This window comes from Octopus bimaculoides, chromosome 23, assembly GCF_001194135.2.
Source record: "Octopus bimaculoides isolate UCB-OBI-ISO-001 chromosome 23, ASM119413v2, whole genome shotgun sequence".
NCBI lineage: Eukaryota > Metazoa > Mollusca > Cephalopoda > Octopoda > Octopodidae > Octopus > Octopus bimaculoides.
Window position 1 is genome coordinate 34,403,953 of NC_069003.1, and position 1,835 is coordinate 34,405,787.

Below are 1,835 nucleotides of genomic sequence, written 5' to 3' on the forward strand. Positions count from 1 at the left end.
TATATATATATATATATATATATATATATATATATATATATGGATATATATATATATATGGATATATATATATATGGATATATATGTGTGTATATATATGATATTTACCACATGAACTATGATGAAAAAAATATGAGAAAGATATGGTATATGATTCTTTTTAGGCAGGGGTTCCTTGAGACATGTGATTTATTTTAAGAGTTACGTAAGGGTAAAAAGGTTGAGAAACATTGGGATAGAGGAATGTATCTACACTTGTATACATACACGTACATACACACACACATACACACACACACATACACTTATATAGTCACGAATACAACAACTATAATTGATATTTTCCACAGAATATGAATCCGTTTGCCGATGGTGAGATTGTGGTTGCTCATTCTGTTGAAGACAAGTTATTGCTGTCTGAACTGCAACAAAAATGTTCCGAACTGTCGGAAAATCTTCGTTTAGAGATGGAGAAGACGTCTAATATGGAAGCTGGACTGTTGAATGGCCAAATTGAAATTGTGAGTGATGGGTTTTGATTGAGCACCATATACTTGTTCTTTTTATTATTTTGTTGTAGTTGTTGTTCTTTTCTGTTTTGGCTTCTGTAGACCATTTTTGATCTGTCTATTGGTCCTTTTATTGATATTAGAAAAAAAACAAAAAACAAAAGGACCAAGAAATAAATAAAACAAACGGGTTTTGATTCCCTGACCAGGGTGTGTGTTGTGCTCTTGAGCAAGACACTTTATTTCATGTTGCTTCAGTTCACTCAGCTGAAGAAATGAGTTGCGACCATCACAGGTGCCAAGCTGTAGCATGGCCTTCGCTTTCCCTTGAATAACATCGGTGGCATGGAGAGGGGTGGCTGGTGTGCATGGGTGACTGCTGGTCACAATCAGTCATATCCATCAATGGGTGAGTAAATTGATATCAGAAGAAGAAGAGAGTGATGTAGTAGTGTTCATGCCTGTCTGTAAAAGCTCTGAATGAAGATTGTGAAAGCATTTTAGTTTGTCTCTTTTAATTGGTCTTTTAAAAATGTTTCTTAATTAATTTTGCTTGTTTGTTTTTCGATAGGAGGGTCTCAAAGCCCAGATCCATGCTTCGGATGCGGCAGTTGAACAGCTTCAGAAGCATCTCGTTGACAGGAGTGAATTAGCGACCAAACTGGAAGGGGAGAAAGTCGGTTTAGAGATACGAAACTCTGAACTAGAAGACATCAAAGATGGTATATTGATTCTGTTTCTTTCTCTTTCACTGTTAATGACCTACTCTCATCTTTTAATTAGTCTACTAAAACATAAAAAAAAAACAAGATTATGCACTATTGTATGATGATGATGATGACGATGATGACAATGATATATATATATGTATGTTTGTACATATATATATATATATATATATATATATATATATATATATATATATGTATGTATATATATATATCATCATCATCATTTAACATCCATTGTCCATGTTGACATGGGTTGGATGGTTTAACCAGGGCTGGTAAGCCGAGGGGATGCACCAGATTCCAGTCTGATTTCGCATGGTTTCTCAGGCCGGGTGCCCTTCCTAATGCCAACCACTCTGAGTCTGTAATGGGTGCTTTTACATGCCACCGGCATAGGTGCCAGTTGTGTGACTCCAGTATGACAACCTACCGAATTTAAAAATAGGAGTTAAAAATTACTGTAAGAATCTCCATGACAGTAACACACTTTTTTACGTAGGCAAAGATGTATGTGTATATATATGTATATGTGTGTGTGTGTGTGTGTGTGTGTGTGTGTGTGTGTGTGTGTGTGTGTGTGTGTGTGTGTGTGTGT

At 35.6% G+C, this 1,835-nt stretch overlaps 1 protein-coding gene across 1 annotated transcript in view; it reads left to right on the plus strand.

The window, feature by feature from the left end:
• LOC106871201 (A-kinase anchor protein 9) overlaps window positions 1-1,835 on the plus strand; it is a 53,100-nt gene that overhangs the window by 27,275 nt on the left and 23,990 nt on the right. Inside the window, exons 9-10 of the mRNA XM_014917547.2 lie at window positions 351-521; window positions 1,081-1,231. Of these exons, the coding sequence (XP_014773033.1) occupies window positions 351-521; window positions 1,081-1,231 (322 nt within the window). The remainder of the gene's footprint in view (window positions 1-350; window positions 522-1,080; window positions 1,232-1,835) is intronic.